The 23,232-nt window shown below is 35.8% G+C and overlaps 1 protein-coding gene across 1 annotated transcript in view; it reads left to right on the forward strand.

Annotated features, from left to right (window-relative positions):
- Positions 1–278: 278 nt before the first annotated feature.
- Positions 279–23,232, forward strand: part of SHC3 (SHC adaptor protein 3) — a 283,686-nt gene continuing 260,732 nt past the window's right edge. Inside the window, exon 1 of the mRNA XM_053702398.1 lies at positions 279–806. Within this exon, the coding sequence (XP_053558373.1) occupies positions 279–806 (528 nt within the window). The remainder of the gene's footprint in view (positions 807–23,232) is intronic.

Genomic DNA, 23,232 nt, shown 5'->3' on the forward strand with positions numbered 1-23,232 from the left:
CAGAACAAGAATGTTATAGAGAATTCTTTGCTCCTGCATCCATTTTAAACATATATCTAAAAGAAAGTAGAGACATATATACCTATGTAAAGATATTTTTTTTAACGGCTACATTTTACGCAGGAATGAACATATTTATTTTTTAAAACATTTGTTACATTTTTTTTTTCACTCGGTTTGGCGAGTACCATTATGAATTTCTGGCAATGTTAGAAAGGGTGATTCTTAGGTTGGCACCAGATTTGCCAGGTCTTATGAAAGAAATCAGATAGAAGGGCATGATTCAACGTACCAAGTATAACCGTTTCAAGAATGAGTCTGTGACACCGGTAGATGGTCTCTTACACAACCTGTCGATGAACAGTAAAGTCTCCACTGTAGCCGGTAATACAGCTACACCTTCATCTGAGATTCTGCAAAAGGAGCAAGAAGATGGATCCACCACTCTCTGTACATTTATTCACAAAGTGTCCCACATGAAACTCTCCAGTTCTAGCAGCCTGTTGGGTATCAAAAACCTTTCCTCTGCAGTAAAGGAGTTTACCGGTTCCAAGTTACAGGGTAGCACTCCTGCTCTTAATACAACAGCAGGAGCCTCAGACAACACATGTAACCTTGTCTCTACCCCTCCGTCTTCTCAGCAGGACATTAGCAAGATGAACACAGGGAAAAAAACACGGCCAGAAGAAATGCATCTAGGAGGTGAAGATCGGAATCAAAGTAGCAGTTTTGTCAATAAACCTTCTCGAGGATGGCTGCACTCGAATGAGAAGATCCTCGGACCTGGAGTGACGTACATTGTGAAGGTTGGTCTGCTTTCTACCCTTCTCTGTGTTTTTTCTTTTCTTTTTTTTATCAATGAACATTTTGGTTTGCTCTCAATGGCAGCGATTACATTGCATATAGAAAGACACTGTCTGCTTGTTTTCTCTATGTTATACAATAATGTGGGTGCTGATCAGTTATTTAAAACACTGTCTTAGACTGGGAATACAATAAGTTACATATGCTTTTCTTAGTAATCTTTTTATGCCATATACATTTTCTCTTATTCTCCTAGACACCTTGTACATTTAGATAGCAAATTGATTTTAACAAGAAGTATTTCAGTTGTTTATTACAACAGATTAACAGAAATATTTCACTAACTGATACAAAAATTATTTTTTAGCTAATTTTTAGATTCCAGGAATGAAAATATTCACTTCCCAGTATAATCCGAATGTAACTGCTTTTCTAACCTGTTGTACTGTAGGACAATTATATGGTTTCAGATCTGTTTTTGTTTATGTTATGTGAGATTTTTAGGCAATTAAAAGTCTATATTTAAACTGAGATTCATATTAAGGTGACAAGCTAGGGAACATATTCATACACATTGCCAACAAAATTTAATGACACGCTACTGTGTCAATATTGATTTAATCATAAAAATAAGTAAAAAAGTAATAACAGCTAATCAGCAGTGAGAAAAAAAAATTATATTGACACTATATTTTTTTGTGTTTGTGTGTTTTATGTAAAAAATAGGCATAACTGTGATTCATACACATTGATGTATTGCAGCTTATGTATGACACATACTATTTTTCTGCAGCACTCCTGAATTTAGTCTATTGATGCATACTATGTATAGATATACCTATACATTACATAATCTATCTATCATCTATCTATCTATCTATCTATCATCGTCTATTTATCTAACTTCTATCTATGTATCTATTATCTATCTATCTATTTATCTATATAAATATATATCTATTTATCTATCTATCTATCTATCTATCTATCTATCTATCTATCTATCTATCTGTCTGTCTGTCTGTCTGTCTGTCTGTCTGTCTGTCTGTCTGTCTGTCTATATCTATCTATCTATCTATCTATCTATCTATCTATCTATCATCTCTCTATTTATCTATCTATCTTTCTATTTATCTATCTATCTATCTATCTATCTATATATATATCCACACACACATATTTATATGTAAGTAGGTATTGAAATATTATACAATCATTTTATATCTCCTTTTATTATGACTGGTCTCATCTCTTAACACTTAATATATATAAGGAAATATGTAGCTTTTATAAAAAAACAATTCAGGCCTGTATGTATAATGTTGTTTAAAGACCACAATTGTCCTTATATTTGTTCTTTTGCCCATTTTCAAAATTGTGTGATTTTCCATATTGATTCTCTTCGAATAGACAACAGTTAAAATGCTGTGTTAATGTCAGGTGGTTGTTTAATACAATAATTTATTGACAATGATAAATAAAAAGTTAGGTAGAACATACCTAATATTGACTAATGCTTTTAGACTATTCAAATAATAAGGATTTTCCATCCATAGATGATCATGTTTGTCTTTAATTAAGATTTAATATTTTGTATATTGTACTACAATTTGTTAATCTATAACTAATGAATCTAAAGATCTGTTAGATCTGTTATTATTAATGAAATCCTGAACTAATGAAAAAAAATGTTGTATTTATAATCTCATGTAGTTTTCCTTCTTTATTACTGCTGGGAGGAAAAATATATTTCAGGAAAGAATAACATAAATCGCAAAAAAATGTCTCAATGGAGTCTGTATTCTCAGCTAATATATTGTTGTTTGTAGCACTTGGACTGCTTTTTAATATCTATTTGAACCATAACGTTTATTTTTTTTAGCATATTACTGTAGTAGTACATTTGCACACTTATGTAAGGTTTCATAGATACTGAATCTAGTACTTAAAAAAAACAATCATATATCCTATTACTTAACTAAGGTCATAATAGATTTTTGTCTAGTAAATTCAATTTAAAGTACAGACTTAAATTTAAAACAAATCAGGAATGTATTAGGTTTAATTGGTTTACATCAATTACATCTTGTGCATTTGTTTTTTGTTTTTTCTCTCATGCTTTTGTTGTTACGTAGTTGCTACATACACATTATGAAAAGAGGATACTAATCGTGGTTCAGAATGAAATCCTTCTGTCTCGCTTATGTACCACAAGAGAGATATCATTTGTCAGATGCAATAGCTTATCTGCTATAATCCTTTAAAATCATATGTCATAATCAACATAGCCTATAGGATAAGATTTTAAAATAGACCAACTGGCATAACATTGTAGAAAATACTAACAAGTGTCAGTCTTAGGCCTGAGGGACGACCATCAGCAGAACCACACACAATTCCAATTTAAAAAGACAATGTAGACATGATTCAAAGTAAGTCAGTGACACACAACTCTAATTTAAAGAAACAAACAAACAATGTAGACAATTGCAGTGAAAGGTATACAAACTTAGGGTTGTTTCTCATAACATTGTTCCAAAAAGAAGAAAAAAAGTGCAAAAGATAATTTATTTTGGGCAGCTTTCTAATTGCTGGGTAGCATGTGCACAATCATCTCAGAATACTGTTCCGTGTGCAACATAAGTTTGTGCATGGCCAGTTCTCCCAAGACAGTAAAAATTAACTTTATTACATTATTGCTTCTTATTTTGCATTTCCTGATAAACTGTTCTATTAGCACCTGATTCCAGTGTTATGCAAAAATGGTTGACAACACAAAATTTTGTCCCTCACATGCATTGCTATAGCTGTAAATACAGCAAGGAGATCTAAATATCAGTGCAATGAGCAATAGTTGAGCGGGTCAATGGTAATTGTATATGTGTGTGTGTATATATGTATATATTTAAATAATAATTAATATTTGCATATTTTGCTATTGATATTCGCTTTAATTTTGTTTTTGAAAATAACAAATAAGAGGTATATTCATTCATGCAAAGGCCTCTATGTATCAAGCCGTCTACTTACCTGCATTCGCCTAAGCTCGCCTACCATCGCCGCCGCGGACCTGAATACGTTCGCCAAAGTTATCAAGAAAGCTGTCAAGAAGCCGCGCACCAAGTACGGTGCGATGAGCAGCGGACTGTTGTTAGCTGACAGTCATCGATCTCGCTGCTCATCGGCTTCTTCGCAAGCTTTCTTGCTAACCTGTCACTAAGCACCCACACTAAACTATACTGTTTTACCCCTAAACCGGCGCTCCCGGAGCCCCCCGCACCTAAATAAAGCTATTACCCCCTAAACCGCCGTTCCTGGACCCCGCTGCAACTATAATAAATATATTAACCCCTAAACCGCTGCTCCCGGACCCCGCCGCCACCTACATTATACCTATTAACCCCTAATCTGCCCCCCCTACACCACCACCACCTACTTTATACTTACTAACCCCTAAACTGCCGCTCCCCGACCCCGCTGCAACGAAATAAATATATTAACCCCTAAACTGCCGCTCATGGACCCCATCGCCACCTACATTATACTTATTAACCCCTAATCTGCCGCCCCCTATACCGCCGCCACCTACATAAAGTTATTAACCCCTATCCTGCCGATCCCGGACCCCGCCGCAAATAAATTAATTGTTGAACCCTTAAACCGCCGCACTCGGAGCCCGTCGCCACCTACATTACATTTATTAACTACTATCCTGCCCCCCCTACACCGCCGCCACCTACAGTACATTGATTAACCCCTACTCTATCCCCCCTACACCGTCACCAATATATTAAATGAATTAACCCCAAAACCTAAGTCTAACCCTAACACCCCCTAACTTAAATATTATTTAAATTAATCTAAAAAAATATTCCTATAATTAAATAAATTATTCCTATTTAAAACTAAATACTTACCTATAAAATAAACCCTAAGATAGCTACAATATAACTAATAATTACATTATAGCTATTTTAGGGTTTATTTTTATTTTACAGGCAACTTTGTATTTATTTTAACTAGGTACAATAGCTATTAAATAGTTATTAACTATTTAATAGCTACCTATCTAAAATAACTACAAAATGACCTGAAAAATAAATCCTAACCTAAGTTACAAATACACCTAACACTACACTATCAATAAATTAATTAAATAAATTAACTACAATTATCTATAATAAAATACAATTAAATAAACTAAACTGAATTACAAAAAACAAACAAACACTAAATTACAATTACAAAAAATAAAAAAATATTACAAGAAATGTAATCTAATTACACCTAATCTAAGCCCCCTAATAAAATAAAAAAGCCCCCCAAAATAATAAAATTCCCTATCCTAAACTAAATTACAAATAGTAGTAATCAGCTCTTAAAAGGGCCTTTTGCGGGGCATTGCCCCAAAGTAATCAGCTCTTTTACCTGTAAAAAAAAAAATACAATACCCCCCCCAACATTACAACCCACCACCCACACACCCCTACTCTAAAACCCACCCGATCCCCCCTTAAAAAATCTTACACTACCCCATTGAAGATCATCCTAACTTGAGCTGTGTTCACCCAGCCGGGCACCACTGGTCATCCGATGCGGCAGAAGAGGACATCCGGACTGGCAGAAGTCTTCATCCGATCGGGGCAGAAGATGTCCTCCATCCAGCAGAAATCTTCATCCAAGCGGCATCTTCTATCTTCATCCTTGTGGCGATGAGCGGCTCCATCTTGAAGACCTCCGGAGCAGAACATCCTCCTTGGCCGACGACTACCAGACGAATGACTGGTCCTTTAAATGACGTCATCCAAGATGGCGTCCCTCGAATTCCGATTGACTGATAGGATTCTATCAACCAATCGGAATTAAGGTAGGAAAAATCAGATTGGCTGATGTAATCAGCCAATCGGATTGAAGTTCAATCCGATTGGCTGATTGGATCAGCCAATAGAATGCAAGGTCAATTCTATTGGCTGATCCAATCAGCCAATCGGATTCAACTTCAATCCGTTTGGCTGATTACATCAGCCAATCGGATTTTTCCTACCTTAATTCCGATTGGCTGATAGAATCCTATCAGCCAATCGGAATTCGAGGGATGCCATCTTGGATGATGTCATTTAAAGGACCAGTCATTCGTCAGATAGTCATCGGCCAAGGAGGATGTTCCGTGCCGGAGGTCTTCAAGATGGAGCCGCTCATCGCCGCAAGGATGAAGATAGAAGATGCCGCTTGGATGAAGATTTCTGCTGGATGGAGGACCTCTTCTGCCCCGATCGGATGAAGATATCTGCCGGTCCGGATGTCCTCTTCTGCCGCATCGGATGACCAGTGGTGCCCGGCTGGGTGAACACAGCTCAAGGTAGGGTGATCTTCAATGGGGTAGTGTTAGGTTTTTTTTAAGGGGGATCGGGTGGGTTTTAGAGTAGGGTTGTGTGGGTGGTGGGTTGTAATGTTGGGGGGTATTGCATTTCTTTTTTTTACAGGTAAAAGAGCTGATTACTTTGGGGCAATGCCCCGCAAAAGGCCCTTTTAAGGGCTGGTAAAAGAGCTGATTACTACTATTTGTAATTTAGTTTAGGATAGGAAATTTTATTATTTTGGGGGGCTTTTTTATTTTATTAGGGTGTTTAGATTAGGTGTACTTAGATTAAACTTCTTGTAATATTTTTTTATTTTTTGTAATTTAGTGTTTGTTTGTTTTTGCAATACAGTTTAGTTTATTTAATTGTATTTTATTATAGAGAATTGTAGTTAATTTATTTAATTAATTTATTGATAGTGTAGTGTTAGGTGTATTTGTAACTTAGGTTAGGATTTATTTTTCAGGTCATTTTGTAGTTATTTTAGCTGGGTAGCTATTAAATAGTTAATAACTATTTAATAGCTTTTGTACCTAGTTAAAATAAATACAAAGTTGCCTGTAAAATAAAAATAAACCCTAAAATAGCTATAATGTAATTATTAATTATATTGTAGCTATCTTAGGGTTTATTTTATAGGTAAGTATTTAGTTTTTAATAGGAATAATTTATTTAATTATAGGAATATTTATTTAGATTAATTTAAAAAATATTTAAGTTAGGGGGTGTTAGGGCTAGGGTTAGACTTAGGTTTAGGGGTTAATTCATTTAATATATTGGCGGTGGTGTAGGGGGGGTAGATTAGGGGTTAATCAATGTACTGTAGGTGGCGGCGGTGTAGGGGGGCAGGATAGGGGTTAATAAATGTAATGTAGGTGGCGGGGGGTCCGGGAGTGGCGGTTTAGGGGTTAATATATTTATTTAGTTGCAGCGGGGTCCGGGAGCGGTGGTTTAGGGGTTAATAAGTTCATTATAGTGGCGGCGGGGTCCAGGAGCGGCAGTTTAGGGGTTAATAAGTTTATTATAGTGGCGGCGGGGTCCGGGAGCGGTGGTTTAGGGAGTGAGTTTATTATAGTGGTGGCGGGGTCCGGGAGCCGCGGTTTAGGGGTTAATAAGTATAAAGTAGGTGGCGGCGGTGTAGGGGGGCAAATTAGGGGTGTTTAGACTCGGGGTACATGTTAGGGTGTTAGGTGCAGACTTTCCCATAGAAATCAATGGGATATCGGGCAGCAGCGAACATGAGCTCTCGCTACTGTCAGACTCCCATTGATTCCTATGGCATCCGCTGCTTCCAGGGTGGCGGATTGAAAACCAGGTACGTATGCCTGGAATAGTGGCGAGCGTACCTGGTAGGTATTTGATAACTACCAAAAGTAGTCAGATTGTGTCGAACTTGCATTTGGAACATCTGTAGTGACGTAACCATCGATCTGTGTCGGACTGAGTCCGGCGGATCTTATGTTACGTCACTAAATTCTACTTTTGCCGGGCTGTAGGGCTTGATAACTATGGCGAATCAGCCTCGCCACAAATACGCTGTAGAATTCCAACGTATTTGCGGTTGACGGCTTGCTAACTAGAGGCCAAAGTCACAAACAAATGGATGAACAAATACCTGTTTATAATAACTCCACTAAAAACCTTAAACCTTTTTCTGAATAACAGAGTTAGTGGAAAGCTTATATAGGTGACTCTTGGACCTTGTTTAAGAACAATTATCTCAAATTATTATCTCTCTACTTATGTTGTTAAATAAATGATGGTGAAGCTACATGAGAGGCCATAGTACTATAATAATAATGAACATGGTTTACACAGAATGTGGATAGGTGTTCAAGGTTCTTTCTTTCTCAGCTCTTAGAATTGCACTTTGCGTTGGCTGCTGCCAGTATGTCACCTTTCCCCTTACCCTTCTTCTTCATGTATATTGTTGTTTTTGCTTTTTTATTTTGTGCCAGATTACGAGTGGAGTGCTAACATTTACATGCAAGTGAAAAGGTTTTTTTTTTAGGGTGTTTACACCCATCGGGTTTAGCACTCATATTACAAGTTGAAAATAAACACGATCGCTAGAGTGCAATTGAAGTTAACGCTTAGCGGATATCGCTTCCTCAGAGCTCTGGTTAACTGTTTTGCAAAACAAAAAAACTATCACAAAACAAATCAAAAATACATTACAAAGTACAGTTTACACTCATAATAACATCATCTAATAAAAATTCTTTAAAAAAATGCACAAAAAAGTTATAAGGGCTCAAAAATATGAGGTCTGAGGTGTTAGAAAAAAAAAAGGCAGACAAAGGGCTTTAATTTAACATTTAGATACATACATATACATTCTGAATATGTATATGTATGTATGTATATATATATATATATATATATATATATATATATGTGTGTATGTGTATATATATATATATATATATATATATATATATATGTGTGTATGTGTATATATATATATATATATATATATATATATATATTGTACCAAAATACCACCATATATAAATTTAAATATGTATTTATGAATAAATATAACATATTCTGCTATGTGAAGAACATTGGAATGTGAACTATTCATATTTTCATGACTAGAAACATAGGGATAAGGGAGCTGTTAAAAATAAATTTGGATATGTGTATAAATTATAACAGAGGTGCAGACCCTATGATACTATAATCAAAAGATATATGTAGAAAGAAAATAAGGATAGGTAATCCTTATAGAAAGATAGGGCATTCAGCACTCTCCACTACACATTAGGAAACAAAAAAGTAAAAATCCTAAATATATATATATAGAGCTGAGTGTGGAGCCTGGTGGATACAAAGAATAGAAACTTGACAACTAGCATGCGTTCAAAGCACCAATAGTTTTTTTATTTACAAAAAGCAAAAAATAGTGAAAACTTAAAAATAAGACAATAAAAATAAAGCTTGATATCTAAGAGAGACGTCTCTGCGCAATACCTATCTCTAAACACATAGATCCTATGTTTATATCATGACAGCGTTAACCCTTTCATTTGGGACTGTCCTCTGATTTTGGTGTTGTGTTTGAGATTTGGTATAGTGAAATTGCTGTACATGTGTCACTCTTCGCATAACCATTTACTTGTGGTTTTACTTTCAATTCTGGCTTTATGTCCAAGTGAACTGCATAGATCCTCAGGATATTATTATGACAACATTACCCTTATATAACCAATAATTTTGGGGTTGTCCTCTGATAGAGGTGTTGCAGGTTCACTATTATATCAAGCCACTTTACAAGTTATGCTTATATTCATGACCAATTTTCCCATGAGACGTCTCTCTTAGATATCAAGCTTTATTTTTATTGTCTTATTTTTAAGTTTTCACTATTTTTTGCTTTTTGTAAATAAAAAAACTATTGGTGCTTTGAACGCATGCTAGTAGTCAAGTTTCTATTCTATGTATCCACCAGGCTCCACACTCAGCTCTATATATATATATTTAGGATTTTTACTTTTTTGTTTCCTAATGTGTAGTGGAGAGTGGGTTAGTACACTTGAGAATTTGAGATCCTGTTTGTGCATGAGTAGGGCGTTAGGTTTTTCCCCCTACTTTTTTACATGCATCGGGGATAGCAAGCGAGTGAAACTGTTTATCTCCAACTTGTAATACTTGCTACCCAACGTGCGCAAAAAGCTTCTAGCGGAGTTAGCACTCGTGCGGGAGCGTTCATTTGTAATCTGGCCCTTTATTTCCATAATACAGTAGTTTAAAGAGACTATTAAATATTATTTTTATCATGCATTAAAAAGAATGTTATTGATTTGTTTGTCCTTTAGAGGGACAGTCCCCCTTTAAAGGGCATTTTCTTTCATCCTTTATAGCCTCTTTTTATTTTTATTTTGTTAAAAGCAAAAAAAAAATTCTCTAGATTTTCAAATTTAGTGCCACTCCAATCCAAAATATAAGATAAGTTAACACTAAAAACAGTGAAATACACTAAAACAATAAATTAAAAGCACACAATGAAAATCAGTGTAAATCTTGTGCACACTATTAAGGATATAGTCCCAAATTTTCAATAATGCCAAAAGATTCCAGGAGTCCCCTTCTTGAGTGAATGGAATTTCCAAAGAAAGAAGAAAAACAGATTGTGAAGTCCTGTATATACAAAGTATTAGTTAGCTACAAGACAACTTGTCACATTCTTCAGCTGGAAATGTAACAGGGTTAGGTATAAGTCCCAAAACTCGAACAACAGCGGAGTATCTTCAACAAATAATTTATGACATTTAAAAACAAATTAAAAACCAAATACAAGGCTGACTTACAGCCACTCAGACAAAGAGAAAGGTACATATCCGCTATACATTATATTTTACCTTTTCCATCAAGTATAACCAAGGAAACTGATCAGTGCAGATTATTATGTCGCTGAGAGGCCGGGGCTAGTTTATACATTAAGCATACGACCAGGGGTTCCGCATAGCCTTATCAAGTAACACAAGATTGTAAGAAAGGGGGTGTACAAGGGCGGTGGTCATGATTGGTCGCAGAACTAGCAGCTGAGCATTGGAATAATACAATACGCTTTGTATTAAGAGGAGTATTCGACATTCAGTATTTATTATACCTTGCCTAGATTTTACCAGAATCACTGCATTGTTTGATAGCTCTATTTCTATATTGCCTGCAGTCTAGTCCAGACCATTGTGGTTTTGGCGACCCAATTAGGTAAGGCCTCAACACCCCTCCAGTTCACACGGGTACAGAGTGAGTGATTCTCTCTTAGCTACACTTTCTCTTCCACTGCTAACTAGAAACATAGCAATGATCATGCAAGACTTAATGGAGGAAATGTTTGAGGATCACTTTACAAAACTAAGACTACTGCTTGAGCACTGTGTGGATACGCAGATAGTCAGAGGTGACAACTTACATAATTTCTATTGACATGGAGATTACGTATACTGCAGCAATACCTAAGTGTTGTGCTGCTAGCACTATAGAACTCTGAAATAGTGAAACACGAGCCCAGAACGATTTAGAGGAACTAAAAGACATGGACTGCATACTATGCTAATTTGGAGAATGATAGTGCATTGGCTGAACGAAACACAGTACCTGATGGAACCTTAGATGCAAAGATGCAGTCCTGTATGGGTGAATGTAAGGAATCCAATGACATTGACATGACAAATTGTCCTGAGACGATCACAGAGATTGAGATTTGTTGGCCGAGAAGATCCCTAGAACCTCCTTACAGGTTAACTACCCCTTTATATTATCATTGGCAACCATTCTTTGTGAATCAGCTTTGTGATCAAATAGCAGAGGTCTTTTTTGACTTCTATAGCCTCAGATGCAGTATAGATTGTGATTTGGATAAGTTTCTTCTCTAACACATGTGCGCACTGGATCCCTATTGTTTACTGGTGGAACTTTCTGAATGCCCTATCATCCATATTACTCGTTAAGTTAGGACTGTACTACGACAACAGGAAGCTAGATGTCCCTACTATGGCTCTGAAGAGAATGGGTGTTGTATAGAGGACAGTATGTTCTGAGCCCTATGGAAATCACCAATGAAATACAAAAATAGAGAGTTGCGCCCTAAAATATATCAGGGCTGAAGGTAAAATATTCTATATTCTAAATACAAAAGTATGACTTCTATATAAAAACTTGGATAGAAAACTAATATGAGGCTTATAAAAAACTCTTGTAAAAAGCTTATGTAAAAAATTCATATGCAACCATATAATCAATCAATTGAATACATAAATAAATATTCAATAATACATACGATACAATACACTTCTAAAAATATAGTTGTGGCCACAACTTAAAACAGGTACTCTAATAATGCGGTATTTCCAGCAGTTGATATACAATGTAAAAATGTGTATTAAAAAACTTCAATTGATGTATCTATATAGATACGTTGAAAATCCTCAAAAGTGCAATCGATCTGTGCAGAGTAAATATTTGCTGATTATATGTAAAATTTTGTTACTGTTTATAGCGGAATTTGTAACAGTTACTTTGTAGCAGCTTGTGCTTGTACAATTCGGCGTTTCCTTAGCCGTTATTCACTCTAGACCAGCTGTGATAGAATTTAGCCAATCAGCTTGTTTATTATCAGAGAGTTCCGTTTTTTGAAAGTGCTAACAGTGCTTCAATCTTTCACAAAAAGATTTCAATATTTCACAGGAAACCTGAAACATTTTCTTTGTACTTTTTCAAAGTAGTCCCTTATTGGTGCAACTTTCTAACCACTTGTAACATCAAGGGGGCTCTTACCTCATATTCTCTTATGTGTCTCTGAGGCGGCTTCTTAGTTCAAGCCTTACCTGAGCCTTCTGCTTTAGTTACCGGGTATCTTGGAAAGTGCCCGTTTGGATCTGTAATTTAGATGTTGAGCTGCAGCTTTATGTAGAAATCTGTTCCAGGCTGTAAATGACGCTCACCTGCCTTATAGTATCAGGTAACTTTAGCTTTCTCTCGGCACCGCTGCTATCCTGAGCATGTAAACAGCTAGACCTCTAATTCGAGATACAACTGTATCTTGGCCTACAAGTTTGCTCTTCACCCAGGAGCAGCCGGATCCCCCAAAGCTAAAGACAAACATCTTCCGCCCCCAGCACTAAGGAGCTACCGCCCTCCTGAAAAGTCAGTTTTTTATAAGCCTCATATTAGTTTTCTATCCAAGTTTTTATATAGAAGTCATACTTTTGTATTTAGAATATAGAATATTTTACCTTCAACCCTGATATATTTTAGGGCGCAACTCTCTATTCTTGTATTTCATTTTAGATAACTTGAACGTTTTTGAGGGGATAAAGTTTTATTTGAGTGTGCATAGAAGGTACCCTTAATTAGTGAGATCTAGAGGAACCTATTGTATGATTTTGTTACTATGGAAATCACCAAGTTTGTCAGGTTCTATGGGATGCTTCATAATGAAACCTGAAATGGTTGAATTTATATATTCCGTTGCCACAAGAGGACTGTTAATAGTTCTACATATGCACAGCTTTATGAGATTGAGATTGTTATACTCTGAATTATTATTATGCAGGGACTCTTATTTTCCCCTGACGGTGTATTCTGCGTGGCGGAACTTTTGATTATTTATAGTGTACTATCTATTATTGCATTATGTGTTCTGATGTTATGCTCTTTTTTGCAAGACAAGCATTTTGATCTCATGCATAACATTGTTTGCAGATGCCTACTTACTGTTTAAGTTTATTTTAATATACAATATATATGTCCCGTTTTCCTTTATTTGCTTACAGTAATGTTGCTTTGGCTATAGAACTTTAGGGTTAAAAGTCTGTAACAATGGTCCTCGATGTATTAATTTACTAATAACAGGGATAGTTTAATAGTTGCACTTATCTTCTTTTCTTAGTGTGTTATGCAAACCAGTTTAGATTACCTAATTTGTGTGTATACTAATGTGCCTATTATATAGTTTATGCAGGGGTTGCTTTGCAGCTAAGCGGTATATGGTCTGAGGTGGCTCCTACATTCTACTTATCATTTAATATTTTACGCTTGTGACATTTTAGAGTCAGGTAGGTCCAGTCATATTTCCTTACATTACTAATGTTCCTAACTATCTGGATGGGGTCTAAGAGTGGCCCTACGAGTCTCATTCCCCTACAACTTCCCCTTAACAGTATGATAAAGAGATAAATGGTCCAAAAGATGCCGCTATTGATCATTGGGTGTTGTCATATCTTATATTTTGTTACAACATTTGTAACTTTTGTCTTGTGACATAAACTATTATGCATCTATTGTTTCTGTCTTAATAATATGGTAAACTTTCATCATATGTATGTATAGTACACTGTACTATGTTTTAAAGAAAGGAAACATTTCTTGGGAGATTTTTTTTTTTTTCTAAATAAAAAAACCTCCTATGGATGTTCTGGCTCAATCAACAGAAAGATAACCAGGATCTTATTTTACATTTTGAGGATTCATCGCTAGATCTGGGACTTTTAGCTTCAGATATTTACTGAGATATTATTATTATTTGTTTATTTGTCCTTATATGTATATTGGCAAAACTTGTCTTTAAAATGTTATCCTCTGTATTACATATGCTGAGTTACATGTTAGACTTTTTAACTTATAGGAAACTGAGGTTTATTATCGTAGACACATGAGTGGTCTCCTTTATTTCAAGATGCCTTCTGTTAGGATTGACACTCTTTATGCGTATGAGGTCCAAAAGCGTCCTCTTGGGCATTTTAGAAGATGTATGGTTTGATTGGCATACTATCTAACTGCTGATTACTGGAATTATCTTATACTGCTCCTTTCTGTATGTTTGTATAGATCACTGTGTATTAAGCATTTGATACTGTAATAGAATCATACTTAATTGTAGCATCTGGTTTGTATGCCTTTAGTTAAACCTCAATAAAAAAAAGCATGTGAGAAAAATCAAAAAGTGCAACTCACACTTTGCATTGGCACTGAGCAACACAGTGTAAAACAGACAGTCTACAAAGACAAGAGAAGACAGATGCGCCACATGGCCCAATATTGTTTGGTCCAAAAATGTATTACAAGATGTGCAAAGATTGAACTCACATTTGGTTAAGCACCTCAATTTAGTGCTATAGAGGCAGTCTGGGATCTCTTACAGTCACCCAGGGGACCAAGCTCCAGTAGTAGTGTGTTGTCTGTATCAAAATGACATAAAGAGACACAGGTGCTTATATGGCCTAGTATTGTCTTGACAAAGTAAGCAGTGTAATAAGATAGGATGGTACTCACAATAGTTGTAGCATCTCCTTTGATGCTATAGAGGCAGGATGGGATCAATATGGTCACTCACCAGACTTAGACACAGGCTCACAGGATACAGATGGAGGCCAGGACCACCAGTAGTCAGGAATACCAAGGATAATATTCTTATTACACTGCTTACTTTGTCAAGACAATACTAGGTCATATAGGCACCTGTGTCTCTTTATGTCATTTTGATACAGACAACACACTACTACCGGAGCTTGGTCCCCTGGGTGACTGTAAGAGATCCCAGACTGCCTCTATAGCACTAATTGAGGTGCTTAACCAAATGTGAGTTCAATCTTTGCACATCTTGTAATACATTTTTGGACCAAACAATATTGGGCCATGTGGCGCATCTGTCTTCTCTTGTCTTTGTAGATTGCTGCTTTGGATTCCGGCCTGGATCTCTACAGATAGCTGCCTTGATCTTCACTTCAGTGATTTCCCAGTATATATTAATAGAGACTTTTACCATTATATGAGTTTTCATTATATAATCTAGTATACTGTTCAATTCATGCATACATCATATTGAGAGGTTGCCTGTTTAGGTCCTGTCACTTGTTTAAATTGTATACCAATTTATCTTTATCTTTCTCCTAGGAGGTTGTGATATATATCTATTATATCTAGGTCCAATCACCTGCTTATTATTATTATTGTACACCATCTATCTATATCTTTCTCCTAGGAGGTTGTGCTTTATATATCGTATTTATATTTATGCTTATTGTTAGATTAGATTATTGTCTTCTACATTAAGCATTATATATCTTTCTCCAACGAGGCTGTTGGATATATATTTATATCTTGTCTATATTGATGGCTATAGAGGACTGATTAAGTCACCTCTATTATCACTAAGAATATAGATAACTCTCCATTAGGGCACCCCCTCCTTTGTTGTAAAACAGACAGGCTGACTCTTCCAGTGGTCAGCTTCAGTGAAATCCGGTAGGCTATGTCATGTACGCGGTCTCTCAGCTTCTTGCTCCAATATCCAATATTGACTGAACATCCCAAAGCAGAGGACAAATGTAAACCGACCTAATGATTAAAAACATACATTTACTGAATATAATACAACACATTTCTTGGCTATTTTACAGCCCTTTCATCAGTTCTAACACCAGAATAGTTTGCTTTTAAAAATTATTGTATTATTACCATTACAGTGCAATACTCTCTCTTGTAATAAATTATTGTATTGCATTCTAGTTATGGATTACAAATGCAGTTTATCTTATAATATATGAAAAAAAGATGAAGCATATACAGTGATTTTTTTAGTTAAATAAATGAATAACACAATAATCATATAGAATAATACCAGAAGTGGTATCACCTAGGGTTTCCTTTTCTCCTAATATAATATATGGGAGGAATTCTGAGCAGGAGTTGTTTCAGGTGCCAATGCCTAATAGCCCTTTGCACACTATTTATAATCAGCTATGAAATCTAACACAAGTAGTGAAAGAAATATAGCTTGGTTTACATTTTTGTTATTGGTCTTGAATATGTTTGCTGGCCTTATAGATTTCCCAAGTGTGTGATTTATTTTTCCTTTATAAGCTATTCCATTTATACTGGAATTTTGACCTCTATACCTACAGCTTTTGCTTTTTCTTACCAAGGGCCTGATGATCTAAAGCTCTTCTCCGCTCAGACAAGATGATCTAAGATCTCTCGTCAGTACACGGTGGTCCCTCAAAGTATTTTAGAAATGCAAATTTTACATTGAGAGATGTTTATCTCACTGTACAGGGTTTTGTAGGTGAAGGAAAGACACATACAGTACATTATAATATATATATATATATATATATATATATATATATATATATATATATATATAATATAATAACAAGACTATTGCATTAAGCAATGATACTTTTTTATTGGACTAACTATACATTTCTAAATGTATAGTTATTCCAATAAAAAAGTATCATTGCTTAATGCAATAGTCTTGTTATTATAATATATATATTTTATATATATATATATATATATATATATATATATATATATATATATATATATATATATAATATAATATAATAACAAGACTATTGCATTAAGCAATGATACTTTTTTATTGGACTAACTATACATTTCTAAATGTATAGTTATTCCAATAAAAAAGTATAATTGCTCAATGCAATACTCTTATTATTTTGTTATCTAAATCACTGGACTAACACAGCTACTCTAATATATATTTATGTATATACGATATAAATATAAGCTCTAAAAAGATCCCAAAGAGTTTGTGTTATTTCCCTCCATGGTGGTGAGCTTTTGTTGTAAAATATGCTTTCATTGAAAAGGTGGCACATATTGGGAAATATGGGATGTCATAGATGCCTACTTCTTTCCAAAGATACCCTTATTCATACAGCATATGATTTAAAAGTGGTAAATAATACTTGTAAATGCAGTAGGGAGAAAACAATTTGTGCTTCAATAGATTTGCTTACCTTATTCATGACATTTTATAGGGAGACAAGAAAATAATTCTAGCTTTGATGCATCTACTTTGCTTGGAGCTGAAATAAAATTCAGTAAATTCTATACAGAAATATTATTCATAAGTCCCCTTATGCCTCTGTGTATTACAAATATGGTCCAGAAAGAAGTGACACTGCACATGCACGGCAGAACCATCAGCAGTAGTGCCGAGCATGTGAATCTCCCATATTGCAATATACCGGTCCACAATCATGTAGAACAATATAAAAGACCTATACTACAGGATTACTAAAGATGACATATTGAACTTTGAAAGAAACCCCACACACTTTTTTGGCTATGACTATATGTGGTGTGCTAGATGGAGGCGCAGGTTCACACTATAAATCAATTTAATCACTGTGTATTTGTTATTCTTCATCGGTTTTCATCTGTAGAAGTGCAGCGGTATACTCCTATTTCAGAGTAGAAGGATTGTCCTGTGATATCAAATAAAGACACCATGTAAGGCATGTATATACTCACAGCATATATTTCGGATGACCGGCTCTTTCTTAGTGCTAAAAAGAATTTTACAGATTTTCTGATAAAAAACTATTTTATTTTTCCCAACGCGTTTCAACGGACCCAGCCGTCTTTTTCAAGAGCATTTAAAAGTGCTTTACAAACCAAGCATACCGTTCCACTACACAGGCGGTCTTTACATTCATGATTAGTGACGCTACCTGTTACCTCATTGGAGGAGAACAGGTTTACACACGTTTGAAAAAAGTTAACATACATTCTAAAATAAATCAACAAAGTTAATCTAGAAAAAATATAACACCTAATTTACACAATATTAGAGAGTATATCAGAACGTTTTTGTCTACAAACAAGTTATGTTACTTAAGGATCGTGTCTTTAGCCGATTGCAGTTCGCTATATGTGCTTATATTGGACAGACCTGATCCACCCAACTGTGATGATTTCCTCCACACAATCAATAAAAACTGTGGCCATTTTGTTTTTGGCGCCTCAGGTTAAGTTTGCCTCCATGTGAACAAGACTCAGGTTATTCACAAGGAACACTATATATATATATATATATATATATAAACAAATTAGTTAGAGAAGAGCTCTAACATATCAAAAGAGCTAAAGCGGATACCTGGCCGCACCAATACACCCCTACAGTATACTAAGGAATGACATCCTAAACAGGTGTGCTGAACATATGCATTTAATAAAAACAAAGCCAAAAAAGGTACATGCTGAGAATGATGGCAACAACAAGATTACAGCACACAAACATATACAAAGCGTAGTGCACTACTGACAACTGTGAGCTAGCATATGCAGAGTTATTGTTAACTCATGAGAAAGTCCGTCCTTCATGCCGGGCACTTGAGTGTTAAAAACACGCTCCGGTTTTTAGATTTAGACAAAATACCGTCCTTGATATCTCATTATTATATATTCGATCCGGTACCGGATTACAAGATGTGATATGAGAGTCCAAAGGATGGTACTAGTACTATTGCAAACTTGATCCCATGTGCAAATGACAACTCCAACTTTAAACTTTCAGTATGCAAGACTTATTACTGCATGGCTTACCTCCGCTCTCTTCACACACTCTACGGTATTACCTGGCAGGATCTCATCCGTGGTGTGGCTTACAGCGATGTATTCCGCCTATGCAGCTCTTCACTTGCTTGGTTGTGTTCACTTGATATCGTCAGATTCACAGCATATCCACCATGCTGGCGTCCTCCACACTGTGTCTTGTTCTACACATTACGCGTTTCGCCCCTCCCCCTTTCCGGGCTGAACTCAGGGCTTCATCAGATGTGTCTAATTAGACACCACAGCAGACTTTATAACACTGTGCAGATACAAAGTTACACCTCCTTAATATGTGTTAAAGGGAAGTGTATAGTGCATGTACATTTCAATGGCTACAATTAAGTTACACTAAACATTTAATATACAACTAATCTATACAAATATGGCATTTTGCAATTTCCACATTTTGGAAGCTGCCTATTATATACTGATAAAATACAGCATTAGATTTAAATAGTACACTGAGAAACACTTATGTGAACATGTAAACATGCTCATTACTAAGCCAACGTATATTATTTCATACACATTTTCTAACAGTGTTTTTTAGTAGGGAATATTTATAGAAAACAAGAAAATTCGATTTTTTCATTCAAACCAAAGGGAGAGAGGGTATTGAGTCTGTACATCCAGCGTGACTCGTGCTGGAGCAATAATTGGTCAATATTGCCTCCTCTCCTCCTTGGTTTAATGTGTTCAATACCCAATACTCTTAGGAGAGAGAAATCAGAGTCATGCATTTTTTGGAAGTGTCTGGCCACTGGACTGTCTGACTCCTTGTCCTTAATGCTATCTCTGTGTTCCCTCACCCTTTCTTTTAATTCACGTGTCGTTTTACCAATGTAAAATTTGGGACATGAACAGTGTAACATATAAATGACATTTGAGGTATTGCAGACTATTCTTTCATTGATGTGGTAAGACCTATCAGAATATTCAGTGCAAAAATTTGAGGCTTTAACGATGTACTTGCAGTACACACATCTGCCACAAGGTTCGCAACCTTTCCTAGTTTGTGCCTGTGTTAGCCAATTTTTTGGGGTGTCTCTTTGGAACTCACTACAAACTAATTTATCCTTAATACTGGGAGCTCTTTTGGCTGTAAGCAGTGGGTACTCAGAAATATATTTAGCAACTGAACTATCATTTAATAAGATGTGCCAGTGTTTGTTAAGTATATTACGCAATTTATTCCAATGGGAATTATATTTCGTTATTAAACGAATATTATTCTCTTCCTTAGGCTTTTCAGTTGTTCTGTATAGTAATTCATTTCTGGGTTTCTGCCTAGCTCTAAGCCATCCTTTCTTAACTTGATTCTTGGCGTAACCTCTCTGAAGGAACCTTTGAGCCATCTCTCCGGCCTGCCTTTCAAAATCTTGTTCAGTGGAACAGCACCTCTTGAGCCTCAAGAACTGTCCCACTGGAATGCCATTTTTTAAAGCCTCCGGGTGATGGCTGGAACCATATAGCAGATTATTAGTTGCTGTTTCTTTCCGAAACACTTTGCTTTTTAATAATCCATCTTCAATGGTAAGTTTGAGGTCCAAAAATGTGGTTTCCTTATTACTAATCTGGTGAGTTAAGAACAAATTTCTGTTGTTTTTGTTCAAAATCTCAACAAATTAAATGATAGTTCAGTTGCTAAATATATTTCTGAGTACCCACTGCTTACAGCCAAAAGAGCTCCCAGTATTAAGGATAAATTAGTTCGTAGTGAGTTCCAAAGAGACACCCCAAAAAATTGGCTAACACAGGCACAAACTAGGAAAGGTTGCGAACCTTGTGGCAGATGTGTGTACTGCAAGTACATCGTTAAAGCCTCAAATTTTTGCACTGAATATTCTGATAGGTCTTACCACATCAATGAAAGAATAGTCTGCAATACCTCAAATGTCATTTATATGTTACACTGTTCGTGTCCCAAATTTTACATTGGTAAAACGACACGTGAATTAAAAGAAAGGGTGAGGGAACACAGAGATAGCATTAAGGACAAGGAGTCAGACAGTCCAGTGGCCAGACACTTCCAAAAAATGCATGACTCTGATTTCTCTCTCCTAAGAGTATTGGGTATTGAACACATTAAACCAAGGAGGAGAGGAGGCAATATTGACCAATTATTGCTCCAGCACGAGTCACGCTGGATGTACAGACTCAATACCCTCTCTCCCTTTGGTTTGAATGAAAAAATCGAATTTTCTTGTTTTCTATAAATATTCCCTACTAAAAAACACTGTTAGAAAATGTGTATGAAATAATATACGTTGGCTTAGTAATGAGCATGTTTACATGTTCACATAAGTGTTTCTCAGTGTACTATTTAAATCTAATGCTGTATTTTATCAGTATATAATAGGCAGCTTCCAAAATGTGGAAATTGCAAAATGCCATATTTGTATAGATTAGTTGTATATTAAATGTTTAGTGTAACTTAATTGTAGCCATTGAAATGTACATGCACTATACACTTCCCTTTAACACATATTAAGGAGGTGTAACTTTGTATCTGCACAGTGTTATAAAGTCTGCTGTGGTGTCTAATTAGACACATCTGATGAAGCCCTGAGTTCAGCCCGGAAAGGGGGAGGGGCGAAACGCGTAATGTGTAGAACAAGACACAGTGTGGAGGACGCCAGCATGGTGGATATGCTGTGAATCTGACGATATCAAGTGAACACAACCAAGCAAGTGAAGAGCTGCATAGGCGGAATACATCGCTGTAAGCCACACCACGGATGAGATCCTGCCAGGTAATACCGTAGAGTGTGTGAAGAGAGCGGAGGTAAGCCATGCAGTAATAAGTCTTGCATACTGAAAGTTTAAAGTTGGAGTTGTCATTTGCACATGGGATCAAGTTTGCAATAGTACTAGTACCATCCTTTGGACTCTCATATCACATCTTGTAATCCGGTACCGGATCGAATATATAATAATGAGATATCAAGGACGGTATTTTGTCTAAATCTAAAAACCGGAGCGTGTTTTTAACACTCAAGTGCCCGGCATGAAGGACGGACTTTCTCATGAGTTAACAATAACTCTGCATATGCTAGCTCACAGTTGTCAGTAGTGCACTACGCTTTGTATATGTTTGTGTGCTGTAATCTTGTTGTTGCCATCATTCTCAGCATGTACCTTTTTTGGCTTTGTTTTTATTAAATGCATATGTTCAGCACACCTGTTTAGGATGTCATTCCTTAGTATACTGTAGGGGTGTATTGGTGCGGCCAGGTATCCGCTTTAGCTCTTTTGATATGTTAGAGCTCTTCTCTAACTAATTTGTTTATATTCATTTTGGATTGCCAGCACAATACGCTTTACCCTTTAACTCTATCTGTGTGCACCCTATCCCTTGTATCAAAATATATATATATATATATATATATATATATATATATATATATATATATATACATCCACAGTATCTATCTATCTATCTATCTATCTATTATCTATCTGTCTGTCTATCTATCTATCTATCTATCTATCTATCTATCTATCTATCCAGACATACATACATACAGATCCACACATCATCTCAGCTGCCTTTTTTGAGCATTGCACTCACCTTGATGAGTAACCACAATCAATAGGAATCTAGGATCAATTAGAGTTAGTAAATCTTTAAAGAATTATTCTAAACAGAAAAAGTAATGTAATTGGTTGTAATCTAACAAATTGTCTCCTACCATAATTTCATGTAAAAATATCCCTAGAATATTGCTTCAAATAAATAAATCTACCAGAATGAAATAAATAAGTAAATATGCCAGGATAGAGAGTTTAAAGTGCATGGAATAACCTTGTAGCAGAAGCTTAGTGGCAAATACATGAAAATAATTTAACACCAGTGTTTTGCATATATCTTTGGAATTTTCTATTCCTTTACTTTTATTATTTATGATTTGTCCATTGGTCTATGTTTGTGTCACGTGCATGTGTGTAAGTATTGGGGGGGGTGTCATGTGCATGTGTGTGAGTATGGGCGGGGTGTCATGTGCATGTGTGTGAGTATTGGGGGGTTATGTGCATGTATGTGAGTATTGAGGGTTGTCATGTGCATGTTTATGAGTATTGGGGGTGTCATGTGCATGTGTGTGAGTATTGGGGGGTCATGTGCATGTGTGTGAGTATTGGGGGTGTCATGTGCATGTTTGTGAAAATTGGAGGGGTGTCATGTGCATTT

This window comes from Bombina bombina, chromosome 2 (assembly GCF_027579735.1).
Source record: "Bombina bombina isolate aBomBom1 chromosome 2, aBomBom1.pri, whole genome shotgun sequence".
Classification (NCBI taxonomy): domain Eukaryota; kingdom Metazoa; phylum Chordata; class Amphibia; order Anura; family Bombinatoridae; genus Bombina; species Bombina bombina.